At 39.4% G+C, this 25,575-nt stretch overlaps 1 protein-coding gene and 1 long non-coding RNA gene across 2 annotated transcripts; one reads left to right on the top strand and one right to left on the bottom strand.

Moving 5' to 3' along the window:
* The first annotated feature begins 15,056 nt into the window (after window positions 1–15,056).
* Window positions 15,057–16,440, top strand: LOC130462119 (uncharacterized). Its single transcript, XR_008922259.1, has 3 exons — window positions 15,057–15,127; window positions 15,567–15,627; window positions 16,259–16,440. It is a non-coding gene; the product is annotated as an uncharacterized lncRNA (long non-coding RNA).
* Window positions 16,441–23,791: 7,351 nt separating this feature from the next.
* On the bottom strand, window positions 23,792–25,101 carry LOC130461979 (uncharacterized). Its single transcript, XM_056830304.1, has 2 exons — window positions 24,338–25,101; window positions 23,792–23,946 (listed from the first exon to the last, which is right to left on the bottom strand). Exons 1-2 carry the CDS (start codon window positions 24,814–24,816, stop codon window positions 23,928–23,930), a joined length of 498 nt encoding a protein of 165 aa, XP_056686282.1. The 5' UTR covers window positions 24,817–25,101; the 3' UTR covers window positions 23,792–23,927.
* Window positions 25,102–25,575: the final 474 nt, after the last annotated feature.

Consider the following 25,575-nt stretch of genomic DNA (forward strand, 5'->3'; position numbering starts at 1 on the left):
CCTTGAAAAATATTTGGACGACTAGCCCCTTTTGAAAAATATTTGGACGACTAGCCCCCTTGAAAAAGATTTGGACGACTAGCCCCCTTGAAAAATATTTGGGCGACTAGCCCCTTTGAAAAATATTTGGGCGACTAGCCCCCTTGAGAAAGATTTGGACGACTAGCCCCTTTTGGAAAATATTTGGACGACTAGCCCCCTTGAAAAAGATTTGGACGACTAGCCCCTTTTGGAAAATATTTGAACGACTAGCCCCCTTGAAAAAGATTTGGGCGACTAGCCCCCTTGAAAAATATTTCGACTAGCCCCCTTGAGAAAGATTTGGACGACTAGCCCCCTTTGTGAAAAATATTTGGATGACTAGCCCCTTTTTGAATTTCCTCTTTACAAGTGGCGGGAGATTGGTAGCCACGTTCTTCCACGTGGCCTTCATCCCGGGTCTCATTTCTTGCGCTTACTCTTGGCCGTTGATTTCGATTGCAACTGTCTACTCAACTGCTTGACTTAAGGGGCATGACCCTTCGCATACCCCACTTTTAGCTTTAAAACCCAGAATTTCCTCACAACTTCGCCATTTCTGCTCTTTTTGTATTCCATTTTCTCTCCCTTCCCTTGAGGTTTTTTTGTGTGAGACTTCGTCGCTGCCTTGTCAACCTTCTTTGCTATTTGTGGTGGTTTTCTCTTTGGCCAGGTTTCCAGCCTCCCTTCTTTTTGGTACTGAGAATCGGGTATTCTTTCCCTTTTGTTGTTTCTGTGGTTGATTTTTCTCCGTTTTTGTGTCTTTTGCAGATTTTTTCTTGTTTTTCTCTTTCACGTGCTTCATTGTGTTTCAAACTCCGGAAAATTCATAGGTACCCCCTCTTCTATTCTGTTCCTCTATGTTTGCTTAGTTTTTTTCCCTTTTGTTGTGTTCGACTATTTACTATCCGCCGCCCCCCCCCCCCCCTTTTTTTTTAAATGACCAAAACTTTGGGTGGGGACAATTCTTCTTCTCAGCCGTCTGGGTATTCTAGTTGGAGTGTTCCTCGAGAGAGTAATTGTAGTTGGGCCCAAGAGAGGTCGTCTTCTCAATCTGGTTTAAGACGGACCACCGTTCGTGAGATATACGACGAGGGTTTAAGTCAGGCTGAGAGGGAGCGTTGTTTTCCCCTACATCAACTGCGGGCTCGAATGATAAGGGAAATGCGGTCTCATGAGCCCCCCATTCCGGCTATTGAGCCTATTTTAGATGTTTCCCCTATTTCCGTGCGATATTACATTCGCTCTTACCGGAATTTTTGGATTCCGCCGGTAGTGGACACGAGCAGTATGGAACTAATACTGGCAACTTCGGTGTTTCTTTTGGTCAGGCTGATAGGATGGCTCCAGAACAACCAGCTAGCACTAGCGGCCGCCGCCCTGGTAAAGAGCCTGTAACTGATGATATTGATATGGCTACCGGCGAATACTCTGATGGTGATTCCATTTTTGAGGATTCCACCGGTACGGATGTTGACGAACACAGGGGTGGTGGTGGCGATGAAGCCGTCATATCTGGTAGGAATGATATGGAAGCCAGCGACGATGGTATTGGCTCAGATGATGATGATCCTGCCGACGTGATAGTGGCCAGCGTTCTTGCGGATGAGGGTAAGGAGCAGCCTTATTTTACCGACGACGTCACGGATGTTCACAGGAGAGAAGAGCTTCCTCCTTTAGATAGTCTTCCTCGTACGACCGAGATTTTGACGACATGGCGTGATTTGATTATAAAGAAAAATCATGCGGTTCATGGGGGGACTTTTCTTGGTTTGCCGGCTGAATATAAGTTGGTAGTACCGCCTGAAGGTGCTACAATTTTTTACTGTCCTCCCGGCCATATTGTTGTGTACGCGAAGCATTTTGATTTTGGGCTTCGCTTTCCTTTGCACCCTTTCGTTGAGAAGATATTTCGAGCCTGGAATGTCTGTTTGGCCCAAGTTACACCTACTACCATCAGAACCGTCATTTCTTATGTTTGGCTGTGTCTGTTTAAGCAATGGCCGCTGACGTTGAATTTATTCAAGCGGTTGTTGTGGTTAAAGAAGGACGATGAGACAGGATGGATGTCGGCATATAGTGCAACAAAAAGGAAGACTGTGCATCCTCCTATGTCGAGCTGTAAAGACTGGCAGGATCGTTTTTTACTTTGTTCAAGTTCCTGACGACTTTTCTCTTCGGCGGACCTTTACCAAACCTAGGACTCGAATGGAGCAGTATAACCAGCGTGGTTTGGGCCGTCGGGAAAGAAAAGCGTTTGATTATTTGGAGTGTGATATTCTTGATGTCGGCCTCAGCAAAAAGCAGGCTGTAAATAGAAATTGGCTCCCTAACGCCTATTACATTTTGGGTAGCCAACCCTTGTCTGCTGTCGGCTTATGCAATACTCATTGTTTTGGTAAACACGCCATTAGTTGATTTGTCAGCTTTTGTTTTTGCTAGTTTTGGTTTTATGTTTTGCACAAGTGTCTTTCCGGTATTAATTGTTTTGTCGTCTTTTGCAGGTACGAAAACCTTGGATAGAGATATTCTTGGTTTTGACGAGAATTGGAGGCATGTGTGCACGCAGCCTCCCCCACCTAAAGCTAAATACGACACGATATCAACGTATTCGACATGAGCCTCTTCCCGTCGCTCTACTACCACTGTTGCGAAGAATCGTGTGAGTGGCGTCTGCAAATCTAAATCTTCTTCTGTTGCTGTTTCTAAAGCTCCACCATCATCTACAATGCAATCCAATCCTACAGGCCGAGGTGGGAAAGGCCGAAAAAGGTCTTCTCTCAATACCAGTCGGTCTAATCCGACTAAGAGGACGAAGGCCACTATTGAGGATGATGTTCTTGCCGATATTGAGACAAATGAGCCTGTCTTGGATTCTGCTGCCAAGAAAACTGTTGATTCAACCATTCAGGTGCACCCGTCTCCTCAACCTTCTCTTGAGATTTTGGACACCGAGCGTCCTGGCGGCGGTTTTGATTCTAATTTTCACCGTCAAGCTACTTCTGCTGCTGTTACCGGGGGTAATTCTTGTATGCCTCCTGTTAGTCGCAGCGAGAACAAATCTGGGGATTCTCGGCTGAATTATCACCTACCTTTGCGTACCGGCGGTTGGATTGAGGATACTCCTTTCAAGATTCCGCCGCAAATGAAGTCATGGTTTGAGACTCTTGGCGGTGAACCAACCGATCAGTTTTATCCCACCATTGACTTGCTGTGTGGGGAGTCGGTGGCCACTGACTCAGTTAAGGACGGTGGTGATTTAGGCTACCGCGCTTTTAAGGACTTGATAACGCCTGCTGACAGGCCACAAGGTCAGATTGATGCCCCTGCTGCTCAACACTTTAACGACCTCTACAAGGTATGTTATCTTGTCGTCTTTTGCAACGTGTCAATTCGGTTGAGGGCCGTTTTGAATCCATTCTTTGTTTTATTTTCAGGCCGTTCAGTCCAGTATGGACTTGTACTATGTTTATCGCTGGAATCAGCTGCAGCTGACCCAGAACAACATTGATATGGCCGACTTAAAGAGGCGGGCTGAGAAGGCGGAGTCTGCCTTGGAAGGCAGCAAGAAGAAGTTGGATGCTGTAACTTCTGATTTTGATTTGGAGGCGGCTAATAAGCGGCTTGAGGATATAGAGCCTAGGCTGCAGTCTGAGACTGAGAGGGCAAACGGCTTGGATCAGCAGTTGACGAACGTTAATGAAGGCTTGCCAGGGGTGAAAAAATCTGCCGCCAAGAGGGATGTTGACAAACTTCTTCAGTCTGATTGGTTTAACGACCTTCTGACTCTGCGCCATAACGGCGGTTGGTGTGCCGCCCATCGGGTCGTTTGCCATTTGAAGAAGCTGGATGAGGATGGGTGGCAAGAATTTGAGGATGGGTATGAGGAAAAGGAGTTGTACAAGATTGCTACCGGATTTGAGCCTCGGGAGATACCCGAGGCGGTGATCTGTAATGCTAATCAGAGGACCCTGCCTCCTTTGCAGGTTCCAGAAGCAGCCTATTGGTTTGATGATGAACATGTCGTTTGACGGTTTCGGAAGTCATCACCTCCCTCCTCTTGCGGATCTTCTTCTTTTCCCAGCCGGCCTCATACTTGTTAGGATTTTATTTTGGGCGGCTGGCTTTTGATTTTTTGGCAAATGTTGTTAGGGCACTTTAATGTTGATGTAATTTAATTTAGAACATCGTATTATCGTGGCGGTGTCGGTTTTAATCGGCATCCCTTTGTGCCTTGTTATCAGCTAATCACTTTGCAAGTTTTTTGGGTGATGGTTGTCGGGTTTTCGTGTGTTTCCTTTTGTAGCCGTGTATTTATAACCAGTAATTTTGATTGCATATTGCACCGTCTATTTATTTCGTTTTGCGTATGATACTTGCAATTTTGTCGGCATAAATTGTTTATTGTCGGCGTCACTATATTGCTAACTTGTTGAATGATACACTTCGCAATGGAGTGCCTCTTAACAGCGTTTACTTCCTCCAAGGCTACTATTCATAACAATTTATTATGGATTGTTACGCTTCACAGTAAAGTGCCCATACGGCATTTATTTTCTTTACTGCTACTAATCACATCCATACACTTCGTTGAATGCTACGCTTCACAATGGAGTGCCCCTTAACGGCATTTATTTTCTCCAAAGCTACTAACCACAACAACTTATTATGGACTGCTACGCTTCACAGTAAAGTGCCCATACGGCATTTATTTTCTTTACTGCTACTAATCACATCCATACACTTCGTTGAATGCTACGCTTCACAATGGAGTGCCCCTTAACGGCATTTATTTTCTCCAAAGCTACTAATCACAACAACTTATTATGGACTGCTACGCTTCACAGTAAAGTGCCCATACGACATTTATTTTCTTTACTGCTACTAATCACATCCATACACTTCGTTGAATGCTACGTTTCACAAAGGAGTGCTCCTTAACGGCATTTATTTTCTCCAAAGCTACTAATCACAACAACGTATTATGGACTGCTACGCTTCACAGTAAAGTGCCCATACGGCATTTATTTTCTTTACTGCTACTAATCACATCCATACATTACCTTTGTGCGTGGATTCTTGCAACGTTTGTTTTTTGCTCTTTTCTTCCTTCATTTATGGACTGGTCGTATTTGAGGACCGTCCTAATTATACACAACAGCAAAATGCAGACTGCTTAGTGCAGTCAGTCTGCGTACATATCATCATTACACTTTTTCAAACATAGTACTTTCTCAGAGTACTGGCATTCCAGGAATTCTTGAGCGTGGTACCATCCATCTGCATTAACCGGTATGATCCAGGAACAATTTCCTCCCATATCTGGTATGGTCCTTCCCAATTTGCTGTCAGTTTTCCTTGAGCATTTCCTTTTCCCGTTGCGGCCGTTCTCCGTAGTACCAGGTCTCCTACTCCTAGAGGCCGGTGTTTTACTTTTTTGTTGTATGCTCTGCTCATTCTGCTTTTATATGCTGCCGAACTGACTTCTGCTTTCATGCGGATTTTTGGCATGAAGTCCAACTGATCTCGTAGCAGCTGATCGTTTCTTTCCTCATCGTAATGCTGGATTCGCATGGTTGGCAGAGCCATTTCTGCCGGTATGACTGCTTCAGACCCGTAGCTTAGCTTAAACGGACTCTCGACGGTAGCCTCCTTAACAGAAGTTCTGTTGCACCACAAAATTTCTGGCATAAGATCTGCCCATTTGCCTTTACAGTCTTCTAGTTTCTTTTTCAACGCAGCCAGGATTTGCTTATTCGCCGCCTCTGCTTGCCCATTGCTTTGTGGGTGACATACTGATGAGTGGGCTAACTTTACCCTGTATAATCCCAGGAAGCATTGTATGGGTGCACAATCAAACTGTGATCCATGATAAAAAAAACTATCGCCTGCGGCAGTCCGAATCTTGTTATTATGTTTTTCCATATAAATGTTTTCACCTGGTTTGCCGTTATTTTTGCTACCGGCTCCGCTTCGATCCACTTGGTGAAGTAGTCCACTGCTACTATTAAGAACTTGCGCCCTCCGGCTGCCATTAGGAATGGTCCTACAATATCCATTCCCCATTGCGCGAATGGGATTGGGTTCAGAATGGGCATCAAATCATTAGCTGGCAAGTTTATCACAGCTGAAAACTTTTGACATTTCTCGCACTTTTTTACGTATGCTCGACAATCTTCTAACATTGTTGGCCAGTAATAGCCTTGTCTTTGGCAGATGATGGCAAGGGGTTTTCCACCGACATGGTTCCCACATGTCCCTTCGTGCATTTCTTCGATCAGCCTTGCTGACTCGAATGCTGTCAGGCACCTTAACAATGGCAGGCTGAATAACTTTTTGTACAGTCGTCCCCACAGGATGATGTACCATACCGCGTCCCTTTTTGTCTTTTTGGCTTCTGCCAAATCTTCTGGTAGGGCTCCAGTCTGTATGTATGTTTGGATATTATCGTACCACTCTGTAGTAGTTGTGATGGCCATGACCCGTAATTCTTCCGACTTCGTATTTCGCTTATTCATGACTTCCATCATGACTGTTCTTTTTAAGTCGGCGATATTCGAACTTGCTAACTTTGATAGCGCATCTGCCAGCGTATTTTCTGCCCGGGGTACCAGATTAATACCGAATTTCTCTAACTGAGCCGACACTGACTTCAGCTTTTCCAGGTATTTTATCATCGAAGGTTCTTTGGCCTCGTATTCTCCGCTGAATTGACTTGCTACTAGCTGGGAGTCTGTTGTCAGTGTTACTCTTTTGGCATATGCTGCGAGGCACATTTGGATGCCAACGATTGCTGCCTCGTACTCTGCCTCATTATTTGACGCGGCGAACATAAATTTTACAGCATACTCAAAGATATCTCCTCCTGGCGATTTCATGATAATTCCGGCCCCACTGCCTGTCTGCGCAGCTGAACCATCCACTGACACTTCCCATTACTTCAGCTTGTACTTCATCTTCTTGGTATGACGCTTCAACTATGAAGTCCGCCAATGCCTGGGCTTTGATTGCCGTTCTTGGCCGGAATTCCAAGTCAAATTCTGACAGCTCTATTGCCCACTTTAACAGCCTGCCTGATGTATCTAGCTTGCTAATGGCTTTTTCGAGAGGGAAGTTTGTCAACACTTCGATTGTATGTGCATCAAAGTATGGTCTTAAATGTCTAGCCGTGATAAGGACTGCATATGCCATTTTCTCCACCAACGTGTATCTTGTTTCTGGGCCGTTTAGCACATGGCTCACAAAATATACTGGTTGCTGCACTTTGTTATCTGTTTCGGCTACCAGTACTGCTGCGACTGTTTTTGGCGACGCCGATATGTACAATTGTAATTTTCCGCCTTCATTTGCCCTTGCTATTGTTGGTAGGTTCTTCAGGTGAATTTTTAGAGATTCAAAAGCCTCTTGCTCTGCCGGCCACCATTTGAATTTCTTGTTTTGCCTCAAGGTTGTGAAGAAGGGCATCTGCTTATCTGCCGACTTGTTCACAAATCTGTTCAAGGCGACCATTCTTCTTGTCAACCGTTGTATGTCTTTTACACTTTTGGGTTGCGGCAGACTGATAATTGCTTCTACTTTTTCTGGGTTTGCGTCTATGCCACGCTCGCTGACTTAAGAATCCCAAAATTTTTCCTGATCTTACTCCGAAGACGCATTTCTTCGGGTTTAATTTCATCCTGTACTTTCTCAAAGTCTCGAAAGTTTCACGGAGATCGGTAATATGATCCTCCTCTTTCCGGCTTTTTACGATAGAGTCGTCTACATAGACCTCCGCGTTTCTGCCTTTTTGGTCGGCAAACACCTTGTCGACCAGCCTTTGATACGTTGCCTTTGCATTTTTCAACCCGAATGGCATTGCCTTGTAGCAGAAAACTCCTGCATCTGTGATAAAAGCCGCCTTTTTTCTGTCTGATTTATGCAGGCTGACCTGGTGATATCCTGAGAAAGCATCTAAGAAACTGAGCATTGCGTGGCCGCTAGTAGAGTCCACCAGCCTATCAATCCTTGGCAGCGGGTAAAAATCTTCCGGACATGCTCTGTTAAGGTTGGTGAAATCTACACACATCCTCCATGACCCACTCGGCTTTTTTACCATTACTACATTTGCCAACCATTCAGGGTAATCACATGGCTCAATGAAACCTGCCGCCAACAGTTTATCCACCTCTTCTTGTATTGCTGCCATTTTCTCCGTGGAGAAGTTACGCTTTTTCTGCCGTACTGGCCTAACATTTCTGTCGGCGTTTAACCGATGGACCATTATCTCTGGATCCATACCAGGCATCTCATCTGCTGAGAATGCAAAGATGTCCGCATGCTCTCTTAGCAAGCTTATGAGGTTGACCTTCATGTCACTCTCCATTTCTGTACCAATCACGACCGTTCTATCCTGCTGTCCGACCTCCAGCTCAATATTCTCCGTCAGACCATCTAGCATTGGTCTTGGTGCTGTTACCGGTCTTTCATCAAAGTGTTATATGTCTAGGTCAGTTTGACCTCTTTTCGTCGCATTTTTCTTTCCTGGCGGCCTTTTTTCTTGCCTTGCCCGCTCAGTGGTCAAGTTTACTTCTGGGACCATTCTTCCCGGTGTTCTCAAAGCAGTCAAGTAACAGGATCTTGCCACCAACTGACTCCCCCTTATCTTTGTCGGCCTTTCCAGGTTCGACATATATATCATTGTCAAGTGATAGGTGGAGACTACTGCCTGCGCGTCGTGTATGAATGGACGGCTGATGATCACATTGTAGGCCGCTGGTACTTTGATGATTAGGAAATCCACCATGAGATCTCGCATCTCAGACCCCTCTCCGATTTTCACTGGCAGTCGTATGCTACCTTCTGGATACACTGTAGATCCTGAGAAACCGATTACTGGGTAGCTCACCCTTTGAAGCTCTTCCTCTGGTATGTGCAACTGCTTGAAAGCTTCCCAGAAAATGATGTTTGCTGAGCTACCTCCGTCTACCAGTTCTCGGTTCACATCGGCATTTGCTATGTCAATTGTTAGAACTAGCGGGTCATCATGCGGGAAAATGATGCCTCTGCAATCCGATTCCGAGAATGTCATCACTGGTATGCTGGGTGGGTTCGGCCACACTCTTGTGTTGTGATAGTTTACCATGTGCCTGTGTTCCTCCAAACTTCTGCTGGCGTCGCTTATCGTCCCTCCGTGGACTGGGCCGCCAGAGATTACATATACGGGTGGTTTTTTCCCGCCATCCCTCTGTTCTGCTCTGGCACTGGTTTCCGGTTTTCTTTGCTCAATTCTAGGTGGCTGATATGGCTGTTCGATTCTGGGGTATTGTTGTTGATTTTGCTGCTGTTGTGGCCGGTATGAATTGGCAGGGTTTCCCCCCACCGAGTTGTTGTTACCATTTCCCTGCCTCGCCCTATACTGCGAAAAATACCCCTTTCTGATCATATCCTCAATGTTGTCTTTGAGGTCTCTGCAGTCCTCTGTGAGGTGGCCGTGCTCATTATGGAAGTCGCAGAATTTTTTGACATTTCTTTCCCTACTCTACATTGGTGGCGGCCTTCTCCAACCGTCCATCTTGTTGTTTATGTTGTAAATTGTCGTCCGCGGTGTGTTCAGCGGTGTGCAGTTATCAAAGAGTCCTCTGGACTCCCTTCTATCCTGTCGGGGTCTTTGCCCCTGTGGATTGGCATTTCTGTTGTTCTGGTTTTTCTGGCTTGCCCCTTGCTGATTATTGTTCTGGTGAAAATTGTTTGCTCCTCTTCCCGCCTAGGGGTTGTTATAGTTTGGATTGTATCCGGCATTTCCGCCGGTTGCCATTGCTACACTGGAGATCTTCATCATTTCATCCCCCCTGATGTACTCATTTGCCTTGTCTAGGACGTTGCCCAGATTAGTGTATGATTTCCGGCCGAGGTACTTCTTGAATTCACACTCTTGCATTCCCCTCATCAGAGCCAGAACTGCGACCTCCTGCTGTAGGTTGGGGATAGTGATTGATTCGTTGTTAAAGCGGGTGAGATAGTCTCTTAACGGCTCTCTATCTCTTTGAGCGAACGACATTAACTCTCCCGACGATTTCTTTCTCTTCTGTTTGCTCACAAATCGTGACAAAAACGCCGCCTGTAGCTGTTGAAAGCTGTAAATGGACTGAGCCTCTATGCCCTTATACCAGCTTGCTGCAACTCCTAAGAGTGTGGATGGGAACACCTTGCACCACATGGCGTCAGAATCTGTGTACATCATCATGTGTTGTTCGAATGTGGTGCAGTGATCCTCCGGATCCGTTGTCCCATCGTATCTTCCTGTCGGGATTTTTATCTTTTCCATCCTTTCTTCAAGGATTTCTCGGCACAGGGGAGAGTCTTTTGGCTGGATTGTCTGCCGTCTAGCTACCTGTAGAACCGGCGCTCTTCGCTCATATTCTGTGGTGGGGATTTGCTCTGTTTCATGCCATTCTGTTTCCGGTGGATCCGAGCGCTTTCTTTTTTCCGTGGTGTTTTCTTGATTTAGTGCGGTTAAGAGATCCTTAACAGGCAGGTGGGGATTTGCCGACTTGGTCTTTCTTAGACTGCCGACTGAACCTGGCTGCTGGGCGGCCGGTAATTCAGATAAAGCGGTCATGACCGCCGACAATGTTTTCAACTGCTCTCCAGTGAATACTTCCGATAGGGGAGACAGGCGCTCCTGCAACGTCTGTTCTAAGGGTGTTTTTGGTTGCTCTCTGACAGGGCTTTCCATTTCTAACTCATCATCATCTTCTACTGTGAACTCTTTTTGCGCCGGTAACGGGGTGTTTTTTGTCACTGGGCTTAGAATTGGTTGCGCTTGCAATGGATGGGCTGGGTTTACAAGTGAGGGTTGGAATTTGGAGGTTCCCGCCGATTGCGGAGTTGTTGCTTTTTCCTGGCTTTTCTTTGATTTTTTACCGTCTTTCAGTGAGAGATCCATACTGACTGTTCTACCTTTACAAGGGATGAGGTCCCCTCCTTCTAGCGCCAATTGTTCCGGGTGTGGAATGAGAACAGCTGACTGTGGGATACTTGATTCCTGTTGAGGGTGCCGGTTGGTATCTGCACAACAGAATAGATTAACTAGCCTCGGGGGTGGTTCGAGGATCCCCCCCTCCGATGCCTAAGTAAGATTACTGAGAGATTGAGAGGTGATTAAGAGATAATCAAAGAGTAAGAAAGAAGTGTGTTTAAGTGTTTGTGTACCTCATAGCAATAAATGAGGTGCTCCTTATATAGACCAATCCAAGGGTACGATCAGGTGGGTCCCTTGTGGTTGGATAACAACCTGTTGATAGTGACCCTTGGTTGGTTGTCCTCTGTGATAACGCCGGTAAGGTTCCTCAAATACTGCCGGTAGGTTCTGTTTACCTAAGATGACCAAATTACCTGCAGGTTGAAGTTGGTTGAAGTTTACCTACGGGGAGTTCTGCCGGTACCCAGTGGTGCCGGCTGGACACCCCGTACAATAACGACCCCATACCTACCTAAAAAAAAAAAAAGATGGCTCACCCTTAAATAAATGTGTAAAAGTGCTGCAAATTTGTTATATAATGTCAACGGTAATATAAGTATTGTCATTGTTATATACTGTTATTATTGTATTAAAATACTGTCACAATCACCCAAAAAAAGAAATTATGTATACAACTGTAATGAAATATAAAAAGTAAAGAGACCACTTAAATGAATGGATAAAAGTGTTTCATATTAAATGAATGGGTAAAAGTATGTATAAAGTGTTATATAAGTATTGTCATCGTTTGCATAAATATTGTCATTATTGTATTAAAATACTGTCATTGTTGTTCTAATTACTGTCATTGTTGCCGATACTTAGTACTTTGTTTGACTTTTCAACTCATGAAGGGAAAATACCATTTTATCCCGGGTATGGGGTAATTATGCCGTTGTCCACCAGCGATGTAGCCTCCCTCGAATTATTAGAGTTTCATGTAGGAAATCTATTGATTTCGGCCAATGAAAAATAAAATTTATTTTATTTCACTTACCTATTCGATTTCTTATTTTGTTCCCTAAAATTTGAGTATTATGCTAATTGAGTGGTGGGGAAGAACATAAAAAATAAAATAACACTCATGCATATACAAAAAATAAAAAGGGAACTTGTACGTTACTCGAAACGTCACCTAATAATATAAGTATAAAGTAACTAATAATAAAAAATAAAATGAAGCTCGTGTATTGTACGGGCTTCAAAAACTAGTTGGGTATATTCAAAAGCAAATTGGTAAGTAGATTTGTCTTTTAGTTAAGTTACATAATTGTGTGTGAGGAAAAATATATGGGGACCATAAACCAAATAAGGTATGGGAACAACAAATAGGGATATCCATTGATGATATATGGGAAAAAAAATTAGGGACAAAGGGAATACTCCCTCCGTTCCGGAATACTTGACCTGTTTTCCTTATCGGGCCGTCCTTTAATACTTGACATGTTTCTAAAATGGAAATATTCTAACAATATTATATTATTTCTCACTCCACCCCTATTAACCCACCTACCCCTTACTCCGTACAAAAAATAATTAAAAATTCAACCCCACCTCTTAACCCACCTCCCACTAATTACATTAAAATAATACCCCACTATCAACTACTACCTATTAAATTAAATAAGTCAATTAAAGTCCCTTAAACTCTGTGCCGGTCAAACCGGGTCGAGTATTATGGGACGGAGGGAGTAAGTTCTACCATCGTTTCAAAATAGTTGCAACACTCTGCTTTTTGCACTGTTCATATAATCTACTTTGTTTATTTTATAATCAAATACTGAAACACATTAATGTGGGATTTTGTTATACTCGTCTTAATGTATATTTTGCGGAAATCAATTTTGTTACCATTTTTACTTGTCGACAATTAAAAATACTGATTGTTCAAGCTATGTATTGACAAACGTGAAAAAAAAATGTTACAACTAAAAATAAAACGGAGGAAGTATATAAATAGTTAAGAATTTGAAACGGGTCTTTGATTACTTTTATTTGACACTATAGTCGGTTATTTTTTTTTATTATTATGTAATGTGCAAAAAAGGGGTAATGCATCATGACCTACATTTATATTTCATTTGTTCTTTTTTAAATGACACGATTATTTAGGCACGTTTGTCAATGCACAATTTCAAACATTAATATCTACCATTATGGATAAGAAAAAGTTACTCCGTATAAAAAGTTAATATTTAAAAAATATTTATTTAGACGAATATAATAAGACCCCTCACGACTTTCTTTTTTCTTAAGTGTAAATAAAAAACGTAAGTCAAATGAGCTAAAACTCATTTGTATCATGTAAATAAGACCGGATGAAGTATAATACTCTGTCATAGTAACATAGTTAAAAAAGCATGCAACCCCTGTATGTTCGCATAACCGGTGTGAAGTGGCGTATTAAAAAAAATTGGGTGTTGCATTACCGTCGTTACAACTCACAATATATATTAAAAAAACGTAAAACTATAATGCATCTCAAAAGTTATAAATATTCATATTTACGATCAAATACCTACAATACTATTACACCTATTATCTACGGGTTTCTTGTGAATTTTGGAATGAATAAATCAATTTAAGATACCGGGTGTTTTAGGTTTTTAAAATTGAATTTTAAAGGCGTGGTTGGTTTTTTCTTCAAAACTTTAAGAAGACCATATGTTTCAAAGGTCTGGTCTCTTATGTTCTCTAAAGAATTTGATATTTATAGTTGGCTTGTGCGGGGTATTTTAGAGCATCTCCAATGGTTTAGCTAAGAACTAGCTTTAAACTTATAAAATTTCAAGATAATAGATAGACTAATTGTAATACCCCGAAATTTTTAAACTCGATTTATTAAAATTAATAATATTTTATTAACGTAATTTCGTTTTAATTATTAGAAATAATTTAAAATTTTCGTTATTTTAAACGATTTTACGATTTATTTTAAACGATAAATTTATAAACGAAAATTTATTTATTTTTCGTTAACGATATATTTTACGAGACTTTGTTTTAATTAAACATTTCTATTTTTAGTAATTTCCAAAAATAGAAACAGAATTTCCGAATTTTAGTCAACCATGTGAAATTACGAAAATGCCCTTGGAGCACCAAGATTCCATTTCCCTTTCTTCTCTTCCTTGCTCCCCACGTACAAAGTAAGGAGGAAATTTCCTTCCTTCCTTCTTCCCTCATTTCAGTCTCCATTCAAAACAAATATCAAGTTTGCTTCTTCCACTTCAATCCTTTACAAATTCAACAATTTCAGAATTTCCATTTGCAAAAACAAGAGACCAATTCCACTTCTTTTTCTCTCTTCTCTGATTCAAGCAATCAATCACCACCATCACTGAAACCACCGTGACAACCACCGCCCACCACCACCATTATCTGCTGCCCAGCACCACCATCTCAACCACGCAACAACCACCAACGCCACCTTGTAGCCACCACAAACACCCCCGCATTCCCTGCTTCCCCTCCCCTGTTCGTACTCCCTCTCCCTTTCCCTTACTGTTCCGCCACCGCAAGACCAACCACCATCAATCACCACCGCCTCCCTACCATCATTGCTCACCCCACCTACCTTCATCGCCGGTAAGAACCCGACCCAAATACCCCACTCAAACTCCCCTGCTTCCTAGTTTTCGCACCCCACCTCTGCCTTGCACTCCTCTTCGCTCCGCCGCAGGCACCGCCGTGCCACCACGCTCCACCTCCCTTCTTGTTTGCGCAGCCACCGCACCCCCTGAACCACCTAAGCCACCGCACCCCCTGAACCACCTAAGCCACCTCACAAAAGTCCCCTGCCCTCCTCTTCTTTTCGCACAAACCTCCCCCTTCCTTGCTGTTTCGCCGCCGCGAAACCACACCAGCACCACCGTCTCTCCGGCGCGTCCCTGCTGCGCCGCCGACCACCATCTTCCCTCTCCTTCCTCCTCGTGCTTCCCTCCTCCTTCGTGCGCTGCCCTCCCCTGTTCGTGCCCTGTTTCGCACCACCCCCCCCCTTCCCTCTTTGGTCGACTTTCAGATAAACCAAAAACCAAATGCCTGATCTTGTTTGCTTGCTTTAATAAACCCAAATCAAAGCTGGCCCAATTCTAAACTCTTGGGCTTTTGGTAAGGCAATTATAAATTTTCAGATTTCAATTAATCAATATTTATATTATAATAAATTTGTACTATATAATTATTTACTAATAAAATTACTTATTGTTTTTCAGGTTTAATTATTGATTACAAAAAAAAAAAAAAATTTACTAGCTTTATAAATCAAAAATGGAATTTAAATAATATTTTTTTTATGTAAATCGATTTATGAAATATATATATATATATATATATATATATATATATATATATATATATATATATATATATATATATATATATATATATATATATATTTTGATTTAAATTTCGTTTAGTAATATTTTCGTTAAATTATAAAATTATACTTTTTATTAAAATTCATTATAAATTCATTATGATTTATAAATATCGATTTGAGATTATTTATCGTTTCAATAACTAATTCATTAATTTAATATTCTGAAAGAATCGGACTTGAAGCTCAGGACGAACGATCCATCGAACAGGAAGTATAAACTACGGTTGAGGTAACATCTATTCCTAACACCCACAATCCCCTTATGAACTGTGTTTTATGAATTTATGAAATATGTTTATAATGATATGCTTTAATGGATTGTGGGATATGAATTGTGTTTATAAAGTGTGTTTTATGCATGATGATATTCAAATGTGCTTATGAATTATTTTATAAGAATGATGAGTTACGAATAAGATACGAAACATGATAAATAAAAGTGTAATCGGTTCTGGCAGTTAGTGGGGTTACTATTTCTAGGTCGTGCACGTACCGCCGTACCGTGGGACACCCAACAAGGGAGAGTGCTCCTTGAGGGTTACCGCAAGCTAATAAAAAAGAAACTATTTAGGTACGGGCGTATGTCCAACAAGGGAGAGTGCTCCTTGAGGACTATCGCAAGGTGGGAGGCGTCCCGCAAGGCTAACTTGTCAGTTACCAAGTAAAAAGAAGGTTTTATGAAAGATAATGGGAACTATCAAAGTTTCAAGTTATAAATGATGTTTTATTGCATTTATGAAAATGTTTTACTATGTTCTATTCTCCCTGATTGCAAAGTAAATAAAATGAATTGAAATGAGTTTACGCTGTTAGGGTAGTATGTTACTGGGCCTCGGCTCACGATGTTGCTTTTGTTTTAGGTACGAAGAAGATCATGGGATGCCTTAGAGTGAGGATGCAACCATCAAATTCACGATCGATGTTTAATAAAGATAACTATGTCATTAGTAATAAAGGGATGTATTAATTAAACTCTAAGTTTGATTTCACGATTTGAGTTAGATTTTTAAATTAATGTTTAAACTTGTTAGAAATATTTATTAAGGTTTACTTAGATTTCAATGTAAATTTTAAAGAATTAATCGAAGTGAAGCATAATTACTGTTACTCAACAGTAGTCAGTAAACGTAAAAAGGTTATGTCGCCTTGTATTTCCCACGAGGGAGATACGGCAAGTGACGCTCCGACTAAATTAGGGTTTCCGCTGCTAATTAAAGATAATTAACCTAATTAATGGTGTTTAGAAGCCGGGGTGTTACAGTTTGGTATTCAGAGCCAAGGTTCTGGGCCATAAGTGCTAAAACTTACGGGTTTTGCACGTAATAAAATTCAATAGGTTTTAAGCGAAGAGTTTCAAGAAATAAGTTAAAAAGAATATGTTAAAATCAATTCAAGTTAAAATGGAATGAGTGTGAGTGTAGGAATGGGATTAAAGGGATTTATTCTCCTGTTATTTATGTTTTCCTGATTGAATATATTATGCGAAATATCGATTGTCGAGGGCATTAACGATGCCATGAACGAAGCTCACAACAAGCGCAACATTCACGATGGCGCCAACATTGGTATTATTTTAATTTATCTCTCTCGCTTTGGATCCGAACTTCCCATGTTTTCATGTTTATCATGTTATGAGTTTCCTACCCTAGACAGACTAGGCAAAGTTTAAGCATTACTGTTTTCTTGAAAGAAGTTAAGCTAAAGCACGGTGCGAACACAAAGATTTTGTGGATATGAATTGTTTTGAGGAATTTTTATGGTTATGGAATCTTTAAGGATAGTATAAATGTTTATGTATCAAACGAGCATAAGGTTGTATTTCACGAGTGGTGGATCACTAATTAAGTTAAGGTTATTATAGGTTTATAGTGTTCAAATTATGAATGAAATTGATTCTAGGGTTACCTTCCCGTGTTATCCATGATAAATATTTTGGTGTATAAGTACAAAAGTCTAGTATCTAAAAGATGATTGATATGCCTCTATTAAGGAAGCTAAGAAGTTATACATAAACGTTATGAACCACATGAGTTAGGGTAGAAGACCCGTTTTAGTTGACATATGAATAAGATTTTGAGGATGTTATCAAAAGGAGTTATCAGGAATTAGTATATCAAAAGATTGAATGATAGAGTATCGAAAGAGCATGAGTTTGTATTTCGTAAGTGGCGAATCAACAATTAAATCGAGGTTTAAAGCATTGAAGTTATGATTGAAATCGATTCTTAGATTACCATTCCGCATAATTTATAAGGATTGTTTTTATGTATTTATCTGAAAGGATGCTTGATAATCTCCATAAAGAAAGCTAAGTGAGATAATTTAAGGTTTGCAAAATGTTATGGGAAAACATGTTTTGGTGGTGATCGAAAAGACGAAATTGAGTTTGCATATAAAGCTTTGAGGATTCTACCAAAATGAGTTATCTAGAATTAGTCTGGGTATCAGGTTGATGATATCAATGAATGTTATGAAATTCGAAATGAGTTATGAATGATTGAGGAATGCAATGAAATTGAGAATAGAAAATCGACAAAATGACATGTCTATAAAACCAGGTAGTCTGAACTAAGTTTTCTTGAAGATAGATTGTTTCTGATAAAGGCACATTTGATGACTTAGCATTATCCGCGAAATACGAGGGTTGTCTACCTGAAATACTAAGAATAAGTAACGACCGAAGTCGTATGTCCAACGATGTATTTTCTATCACGTGATTGACTCGAACCCCTGCAACGAACGTAGTCAACGAAGTTATTCAACGTAGAAGAAAATAGCGGAGATCGAAATCAAAACGAATCGAATAAAGAAAGTCAACAAAAAGATTCCTGCAGCAAGGAAGCTCAAGAACAAACGAAAACGCAATATCTCCAAATAGTCGCCTAAGAATGATATAATGTACTAATCGCGATGTTTTATGTAAACGTGTTATGAATCAACCATGCTCGTGTGTTAGATCAAATGATTATAATATGAATGTTATGCTTATGTTGAAAGTGAAATTTCAATTTTTGAATTATGATATACTTTATGGATTATGTTTATGATGTCATGATTGCATTGGTAATAACTAATCTTTTTACATGGAAGCCGCCTTCGATGGAAGTTCTCCTGAGCTCAGAGAACGAGATTGTTATAATAAATAATTTTTACAAATTACCTGGCTATTAAAATTGTTAGATGAATATTTATTTTCATTATATATCTTCAAAATTATAATTTTGCATTAAAAATTACTATTTTTGGTGGAAAGTATTTTCAAACGGGATCTCACAAAGAAAAATGGGAGCCTAGTCTACGCTAACAAGTTTGCCCTTTTTTTTATGTTCTTTGCTCCTCGATCCTATTTTATGAAGTAAAGTAGAGATACAAAAGACGATGGCGGAATATAATTGACCTTAATGACGATTAAGATCAACATATAATTTTGCCCCTTTTGTATTCTTTACTCTTCGATTCTAGGTCTCGAGTTGAAGCGGAGTCATTAAAAAAGATGGTGGAATGAAAGCTAGACATTGTCGGAATTGGAATGAAATTGTGAGATCTTTGTTTTAAAATAAAATATCGTACTTTTATTCAAATATATTCGACTTTCAACAATCAATTCAAGTTTCGAGGACGAAACTTTTTCTAAGGGGGTAAGAATGTAATACCCCGAAATTTTTAAACTCGATTTATTAAAATTAATGATATTTTATTAACGTAATTTCGTTTTAATTATTAGAAATAATTTAAAAATTTCGTTATTTTAAACGATTTTACGATTTATTTTAAACGATAAATTTATAAACGAAAATTTATTTATTTTTCGTTAACGATATATTTTACGAGACTTTGTTTTAATTAAACATTTCTATTTTTAGTAATTTCCAAAAATAGAAACAGAATTTCTGAATTTTAGTCAACCATGTGAAATTACGAAAATGCCCTTGGAGCACCAAGATTCCATTTCCCTTTCTTCTCTTCCTTGCTCCCCACGTACAAAGTAAGGAGGAAATTTCCTTCCTTCCTTCTTCCCTCATTTCAGTCTCCATTCAAAACAAAAATCAAGTTTGCTTCTTCCACTTCAATCCTTTACAAATTCAACAATTTCAGAATTTCCATTTGCAAAAACAAGAGACCAATTCCACTTCTTTTTCTCTCTTCTCTGATTCAAGCAATCAATCACCACCATCACTGAAACCACCGTGACAACCACCGTCCACCACCACCATTATCTGCTGCCCAGCACCAACATCTCAACCATGCAACAACCACCAACGCCACCTTGTAGCCACCACAAACACCCCCGCATTCCCTGCTTCCCCTCCCCTGTTCGTACTCCCTCTCCCTTTCCCTTACTGTTCCGCCACCGCAAGACCAACCACCGTCAATCACCGCCGCCTCCCTACCATCATTGCTCACCCTACCTACCTTCATCGCCGGTAAGAACCCGACCCAAATACCCCACTCAAACTCCCCTGCTTCCTAGTTTTCGCACCCCACCTCTGCCTTGCACTCCTCTTCGCTCCGCCACAGGCACCGCCGTGCCACCACGCTCCACCTCCCTTCTTGTTTGCGCAGCCACCGCACCCCTTGAACCACCTAAGCCACCTCACAAAAGTCCCCTGCCCTCCTCTTCTTTTCGCACAAACCTCCCCCTTCCTTGCTGTTTCACCGCCGCGAAACCACACCAGCACCACCGTCTCTCCGGCGCGTCCCTGCTGCGCCGCCGACCACCATCTTCCCTCTCCTTCCTCCTCGTGCTTCCCTCCTCCTTCGTGCGCTGCCCTCCCCTGTTCGTGCCCTGTTTCGCACCCCCCCTTCCCTCTTTGGTCGACTTTCAGAAAAACCAAAAACCAAATGCCTGATCTTGTTTGCTTGCTTTAATAAACCCAAATCAAAGCTGGCCCAATTCTAAACTCTTGGGCTTTTGGTAAGGCAATTATAAATTTTCAGATGTCAATTAATCAATATTTATATTATAATAAATTTGTACTATATAATTATTTACTAATAAAATTACTTATTGTTTTTCAGGTTTAATTATTGATTACAAAAAAATAATAAATTTACTAGCTTTATAAATCAAAAATGGAATTTAAATAATATTTTTTTTATGTAAATCGATTTATGAAATATATATATATATATATATATATATATATATATATTTCATAAATCGATTTACATAAAAAAAATATTATTTAAAAATATTATTGAAAAGATATATATATATATATATATATATATATATATTTCGATTTAAATTTCGTTTAGTAATATTTTCGTTAAATTATAAAATTATACTTTTTATTAAAATTCATTATAAATTCATTATGATTTATAAATATCGATTTGAGATTATTTATCTTTTCAATAACTAATTCATTAATTTAATATTCTGAAAGAATCGGACTTGAAGCTCAGGACGTACGAATGATCCATCGAACAGGAAGTATAAACTACGGTTGAGGTAACATCTATTGTTAACACCCACAATCCCCTTATGAACCGTGTTTTATGAATTTATGAAATATGTTTATAATGATATGCTTTAATGGATTGTGGGATATGAATTGTGTTTATAAAGTGTGTTTTATGCATGATGATATTCAAATGTGCTTATGAATGATTTTATAAGAATGATGAGTTACGAATAAGATACGAAACATGATAAATAAAAGTGTAATCGGTTCTGGCAGTTAGTGGGGTTACTATTTCTAGGTCGTGCACGTACCGCCGTACCGCGGGACACCCAACAAGGGAGAGTGCTCCTTGAGGGTTACCGCAAGCTAAAAAAAAAAAAAAACTATTTAGGTACGGGCGTATGTCCAACAAGGGAGAGTGCTCCTTGAGGACTATCGCAAGGTGGGAGACGTCCCACAAGGCTAACTTGTCAGTTACCAAGTAAAAAGAAGGTTTTATGAAAGATAATGGGAACTATCAAAGTTTCAAGTTATAAATGATGTTTTATTGCATTTATGAAAATGTTTTACTATGTTCTATTCTCCCTGATTGCAAAGTAAATAAAATGAATTGAAATGAGTTTACGCTGTTAGGGTAGTATGTTACTGGGCCTCGGCTCACGATGTTGCTTTTGTTTTAGGTACGAAAAAAATCATGGGATGCCTTAGAGTGAGGATGCAACCATCAAATTCACGATCGATGTTTAATAAAGATAACTATGTCATTAGTAATAAAGGGATGTATTAATTAAACTCTAAGTTTGATTTCACGATTTGAGTTAGATTTTTAAATTAATGTTTAAACTTGTTAGCAATATTTATTAAGGTTTACTTAAATTTCAATGTAAATTTTAAAGAATTAATCGAAGTGAAGTATAATTACTGTTACTCAACAGTAGTCAGTAAACGTAAAAAGGTTATGTCGCCTTGTATTTCCCACGAGGGAGATACGGCAAGTGACGCTCCGACTAAATTAGGGTTTCCGCTGCTAATTAAAGATAATTAACCTAATTAATGGTGTTTAGAAGTCGGGGTGTTACACTAATAGAGTGAAAATAATAAATTAGATTGGCCAAGCAAATTAGCTTAAATAAGCTATATAAGACCAATTTTCAATTATAATAGGCCTGTTAGCTCCCAGTTTCTTTTTTGTTTGTTTGTTATTTTTTTTATTTTTTTTGTCGTGTCGCGTGACAAGGGGCACTTAAATAGTTCTGCCACTGTCGGTGTGTGACGGAAGTTACAAATGAGGGACCGGCCAGGCCAGTAACTATTTAATTAGCAATTGGTTTCTTTTTTTTTTATAATCAAATTAATTAATTGATTAAAGTCATACGACATTGTAAACACAAATTTCAAGCCTGCAAAATAACATACTCAAAATAACGTGAACAAAATAATTTTATTAATTTCTGAAGTTTTTGGTACAATCTCTAATGTTCGATCCTCTGATTCGATCTCCACTTTGAATTTGACTTGGTTCATAGACTGAATTGATTTGTACTTGAATGAGGGTCTTCGGGCTTGATCTCGTTCAATAATGTTGATGTAGAAATAGAACGGTTGTAATCCCCCGTAAATTTACAGACATTATTTATATATTTTAACGTATAGTTAATATATTTAAATAAGAATTATGAATTTTAGAAATAAATATATAATCAACGTATATTTATTTTATTACATTTTGAATATTTTTAACGATTTATGAAATCAAAAATAATTTTAGAATTTTACGTTGAAAAGAATTCGAATTACGAAAACATGTTCGGTTGAATTTGGAAAAACAATCCTAACCATTTTGGAGTCAAAATTCTAGCCCAATTGGGTGAAACCCAAAATAATAAAACCCAAAACCTCTCCTCCCTTTACTTTTCAATTTCACGTGAAATCCTCAAAACACCAAAACCTTCCCTCCTCCTTCACTTTCACGTAAAACAGAACCCTCAACCCTACCTCCATTGTTGTTGTTGTGTCCGCCCCTTGCCTCAGCCGTCGTCGACCCAGCCGCGCCGCACAACCACCAGCGACCTCCCCAGCCCAGCCGTCCAGCACAGTAGTGCCTCCCTCCTCTTCTTCTCTTTCGTTTCCCTTGTTTCTCTTTCGTTTTTAATTTTCTTTCTCGTTCGTTCTTGATTTTCAATCCTTATTGAATGACTCGGTTTGTTCCACAGCCACCGAGTCGTCCTTGCGCCGCCGTCCAACCACCGTGTTCTCTCTTCCCTTTTTGATTAATCCTTAAACCCTAAACTGATTAATGAATTTAATTACGTTTTAATAATTTAAATTATGTTCGTGAATTTAAATTATACGTTTTTATGATTTAATTAGAATTTTCAGATTTATATATTATGTTTAAATAATATATTTAATGTTCAGATTATATAAATGCATTGAAATAATGATTTTTAATTATTTAAAGCATGAATTTTAAGTCTTTAATGGTTTTAAATCATGGAAGGATGATTAGGGATTACTAAATTTATTGTTTCAATGTTCTAAGAATTGGTCTTGGCGAAGTTTTAAACGCGTTTATATTGCCGAAAATTTAAAGTATAATGTTTTGAAGAGTTTTCAACGAATTTCAATCATTAATTCAATAATTATGATGCTAGGAAATCAAATATCCAAGTTTTGATATTGGGGGAGGTTCTAAATATGTTTAGGATGCATTTAGAATGCTTTGTTATTGTTGTGAATGATTAGAAGTTGATTGGGAATCCTTGTTGATTGTTTTAGGCGGAGAATTCTCTTTAGGAGACTTTTGAAAGTGTTAAAGTGGCCTATCAGTTTGTCTATACAAGGTACGTTGTAACGCCCCGACCTCTAATTCAAGTATTAAAGCATAATTGGCAGCGGAATTAACCTAATTCGATCGGGACATTACCTGCCGTAACTCCCTCTTGGGAATTACAAGGCAACTATCATATTAATTACCATTAAATCTCCAAATAATATAATAATCCTATTAATTCCTTAATCCAAGTACATAGCTTAATCAAGAGTCATACTTAAACTAGTTACAACTTAACATTAACTTAGGTGAACATTGCTAAAGTGAAATCCTTGCCACTACTCGTTTTCATGGTCCCCAACAGTACCTAAAACAGAAAACAAAACGGTGAGCCGAAGACTCAGTAACGAGTTACCCTAGCATCGTAACATCATTTCAATTCATTTTTTATTTAATAAACAGGGAGAATAGAATATAGTAAAACATTTAATAAATTGTCATTTCAGAAGCATTATTTTGGAAACATCATTTCAGTAATATCATTTTAGGAACATCATTTCAGGAACATCATTTAGGAACATCATTTCATAAATCGATGGAATATTATTTAATTACATAAATTAACAAAAATATTATTTAAATCAAAATTTCAGCCAAAATATAAATCTGAAATTATCATTTAAATTTAGATGATTAAAATAAATAACAATTGATTTTCATGAAATATTAACATGAGTGTTTTGGAATATTGGGCTTACTTTGGAATATTGGGCCAAACAAAAGGGTTGGGCTTGAGGGAATTAAAACCAGCGTTCCTAAATGGGAAAGTGGTTCCTGCTTCCTGGAATGCAAGGCAAAGCAGAGGCAAGTGGAAAGGGGAAGCAGGGGGGCACGAGAGGAAGGAGAACAAGGGAGGAGGTTGGGCGGTGGTCCGTGGCTGGAGGAGGGAGGAGCACCGGCGAGGAAGAAGCAGCACGCCAGTATGGCGGCGCTGAGGGTGGTGGGGTGACATCGCCGCGGAAAGAGAGGCAGGGGAGAGAAAAATGCGGGCGGAATTGGGGAGAAGGGAGTGGTGCTGCTTGGTCGGTTCTGGGAGCAGGAGGAGAGGGTCGACGGAGAGGAGGGAGGCGGCGAAATTTGATTGTGGTGGTGGTCGGGTAGTGGTGGTGTCGGTGGTTGTTAATGGTGGTGGTGGTTCAAAGCAAAAATAAAGGTAGTAAATGGCGAAAAGCCTCATAGTTTTCAATGGTGGAAACTGAAATTGATGTGGTTTGATTATGCATAATTCATGACAATTTGAGGAGCTATCTACAACAATAAGAAGTTTCCCATTTACGTAATTGATGTTCTCAATTACAAAAGTTTAAGTTGACAAATGTAAGAAAATAGAGAAAAGTAGGTGATGAGTAATGAAATCTAGTGATTGTAGATGAGTGAATCAGCAAGGCTAGAGCTAGTAGGTGAGATAGGTGGCAAGTTTCATGGTTGCCAAATGCTGAGGCTCATGGCAGAGAAGAAGAGAGGAAAGAGTTGATTTGGTTTTGGTTTTCAATGAGTCAAAGAGGGGCATTTTGGTAAATATGAAAAGTTGGACAATTTTCAGAATTTTTATTGCTATTTTTGGACATCAAACGAAAATGGAAAAGTGACCTTGAGTAAAATTAATTTCCGAAATAACTTATTTATTTATTTATTTTATAAAGTGCTAATAAAATAAATTTAGTTTTCACATAACATTTCTTGTTAATAAGAACGTTCAAAATTATTAAAAATCAGAAAATAATTAATAAAAAAGGTCGTTAAGCTCGTAAATATGAAATTAAATTATAAAATTTAAAAATAGTAATTCGTGTAACAATATTAAAAATTCAAGTGAAATAAAACTTCGTTAATTAAAATAAAGTTCGAAATTAGGATTTAAAACGTTTTTAAATTAAATAAAAATAATTAAGCATAATTAATCGAGTTTTAAAAATTCGGGGTATTACATACGTAC

Source organism: Spinacia oleracea, chromosome 5 (assembly GCF_020520425.1).
Source record: "Spinacia oleracea cultivar Varoflay chromosome 5, BTI_SOV_V1, whole genome shotgun sequence".
In the NCBI taxonomy this organism is placed as follows: Eukaryota; Viridiplantae; Streptophyta; class Magnoliopsida; order Caryophyllales; family Amaranthaceae; genus Spinacia; species Spinacia oleracea.